General features: G+C 35.8%; 1 protein-coding gene across 1 annotated transcript; it reads left to right on the forward strand.

The window, feature by feature from the left end:
• The first annotated feature begins 271 nt into the window (after positions 1-271).
• Positions 272-1,201, forward strand: LOC121035793 (olfactory receptor 5H2-like). Its single transcript, XM_040483644.1, has one exon. The coding sequence runs from the start codon at positions 272-274 to the stop codon at positions 1,199-1,201; it is 930 nt and encodes a 309-aa protein (XP_040339578.1).
• The last annotated feature ends 1,750 nt before the right edge of the window (positions 1,202-2,951 follow it).

Consider the following 2,951-nt stretch of genomic DNA (forward strand, 5'->3'; position numbering starts at 1 on the left):
TGTGCTTACAGCTCAGAGCCTGGAACTCCTTGTTTCTAAATCTGTTAATTCCTGTACATTTTTTGAACTGAAATCATTTCATTTTCCATTACCTCAATTCCCCAAATTACTTTTCATATATTATAGTAATAGCAGTAAATAAAATTAAATGCATTCTGGTTATGTATGGCTTTATTTCAACTACTTTCTTCCAGTTTTCTTTTAATACAATCTTAGTGAATGTTCTTTTTACATTTCTGGCATTTCATTTCAGGGGTCATCCAGTAACAATATGGATACTAAGAATGCAACAATGTTGACAAAATTTGTTCTCACAGGAATCACGTATCAACCAGAGTGGCAAATCCCTCTGTTTCTGATGTTCTTGGTGATATACATCATCACTATTGTGGGAAACCTTGGACTAACTGCTCTCATCTACAATGACCCCCACCTTCACATTCCCATGTACTTTCTCCTTGGGAGTTTAGCCTTTGTGGATGCTTGGATATCATCTACAGTGACCCCAAAGATGCTGGTCAACTTCCTAGCCAAGAGTAAGATGATAACTCTCTCTGAATGTGTGACACAATTGTTTTCCTTTGCATTTGGTGCCACCACAGAATGTTTTCTCTTGGCAACAATGGCATATGATCGCTATGTAGCCATATGCAAACCATTACTTTATCCAGTAATTATGACCTATAGACTTTGTGTCTGGCTGTTACTTTCATCATTTATAAGTGGATTTATTCATTCTGTAGTTCATATAGGTTTTTTATTTAGATTAACCTTTTGTAATTCTAACATAATATATCATTTTTACTGTGACATCATGCCATTGTTTAAGATTTCCTGTACTGATCCTTCAATTAATATTCTGATGATTTTTATTTTCTCTGGGTCAATACAGGTATTTACCATTCTGATTGTTCTGGTTTCTTATACACTTATTCTTTTTATGATCTTAAAAAAGAAGTCTCTGCAAGGCATAAAAAAAGCCTTCTCCACCTGTGGAGCCCATCTCTTATCTGTTTCTTTATACTATGGCCCTCTTCTATTCATGTATGTGCACCCAGGATCTGCGCAATCACATGATCAGGATATGATGGACTCTCTATTTTACACTGTCATAATTCCTTTGTTAAATCCAATTATCTATAGTCTAAGAAATAAAAAAGTCATAGATTCACTAAGAAAAATGTTAAAAAGAAATGTTTAGATCTCATATTATTATCTATTTTTATAAAAACCATCACAAAATTATGCATATTAGATGTGGCTCTGTATGGGTTAGTATGCAAAGACTTTGCAATTGTAATTGCCTAGTGTTTAATGGTTTATTAAATGTGTTCATTTCATGCTAGAATAACTGAAACATAAGACAAAAATATTTTATACTGTATTGTATACTATACTCTTTATTATAGTTTCATAAAATCATTAAGTACTATAATCATATAGTTTTTCTGAATAGGTCTTCATTATGATGATTTGATACTTATACAGCCATATAGCCTGGAGGCTCATCTACATTTAACTCTAGAGTGGAGGCAGGTTTGTGTTTGAACAGAGACAAATCCCAGAAATTCTACTAGCCATCAAAAGATCTTTCATTCCACTTTATTTGGGGCATGATGAATTTCACTTCATGTGAGGATTCAACTCTCATATCACTGATGGATCAAAAGGAACAGGGGAGCAATGAGGAAAATATGAGAAGGGAGTTAAAACAGGGAAGGTTGAGCCAAGTTGTAAGAGATGCTCTTAGCCTAGGTTGCACCTATGAGAAACTGGATGGGGGGATTTGCCTCCTACTGTCTAGGATGCTTTCTATAGGCCCTTTCTAGCTGTGTTTGTATGTTGCAGGGTAATCTGAAAAGTCTCACTAATTCATAAAGCTAAGAGAGGAGACTGTAGAATTTAAGTGGGATGGTCATGGAGAAGAAAAGGACATGGTCAATCTTCCTAGAATTTTTTTTAAAGAATGAAGCTATAAGATAAAGAAATCAGTAACATGTATTTTTTTTAATGCGTTGTTGACACGTGGGCTTCAAATGCATGTTTCCAAAATTCAGATAACGTTAAGATAATATGATGTCAGACCACTAACTTGGTGGCTGGGAAAGACAAGAAAATGAACTCGATTTTAGATGTTTTCTGTCTTAAGAGTTTTCTTTTTTTTTTTTAATTTTTTTTTCAACATTTATTTATTTTTGGGACAGAGAGAGACAGAGCATGAACGGGGGAGGGGCAGAGAGAGAGGGAGACACAGAATCGGAAACAGGCTCCAGGCTCCGAGCCATCAGCCCAGAGCCCGACGCGGGGCTCGAACTCACGGACCGCGAGATCGTGACCTGGCTAAAGTCGGACACTCAACCGACTGCGCCACCCAGGCGCCCCAAGAGTTTTTAAATATTAGGTTCCTTCTACTCCATACTGAAAGTGTAATAAGTGTCCTATCTTCAAGTCCACTCCTGCTCTTCCTTTCTCAACACTGAAATTCCATAAACATTCTTACTGATACCACTAAGGCCCTGACCCTGCTTCTGTGTTTTGCAAAACTCTGCTTATCGTTTACATCCCATTGATACTATTACTTTTAGAACATAGCCACCAGGTTATTCTTCATAAACAACTCTGATTAAATCATATCCCTTTTCAATAACTTTTAATGGGTTGTCATTATTAACAGATTATATGTAAATACAGTATATATGTAGATCTGTATATATACACATGTGTAAGTTTATCTGTTCATGTGTAGGTCTAGATTATATATATATATATATTTTTTTTTTCCAGATATTCACATCCATTTACTCCTTCTCTCTCTCTCTCTAGGTTCCTCACCCTGGTTTGCTCACCATGGCATTATTTGAGGTCCTTACAAATAAAACCTTAGTTAACTCTGAAGTCTCTCCCTCTACAATTCTCCCTATTCTCCTGTGTTATACCCAAAAATAAGTTGC

Source organism: Herpailurus yagouaroundi, unplaced genomic scaffold (assembly GCF_014898765.1).
Source record: "Herpailurus yagouaroundi ecotype Mexico unplaced genomic scaffold, PumYag 162, whole genome shotgun sequence".
Taxonomy (NCBI): domain Eukaryota; kingdom Metazoa; phylum Chordata; class Mammalia; order Carnivora; family Felidae; genus Herpailurus; species Herpailurus yagouaroundi.

What these genes read in the sequence shown, in the direction of transcription:
- LOC121035793 (XM_040483644.1), top strand. Translation starts at nt 272, where the DNA reads ATGGATACTAAGAATGCAACAATGTTGACAAAATTTGTTCTCACAGGA.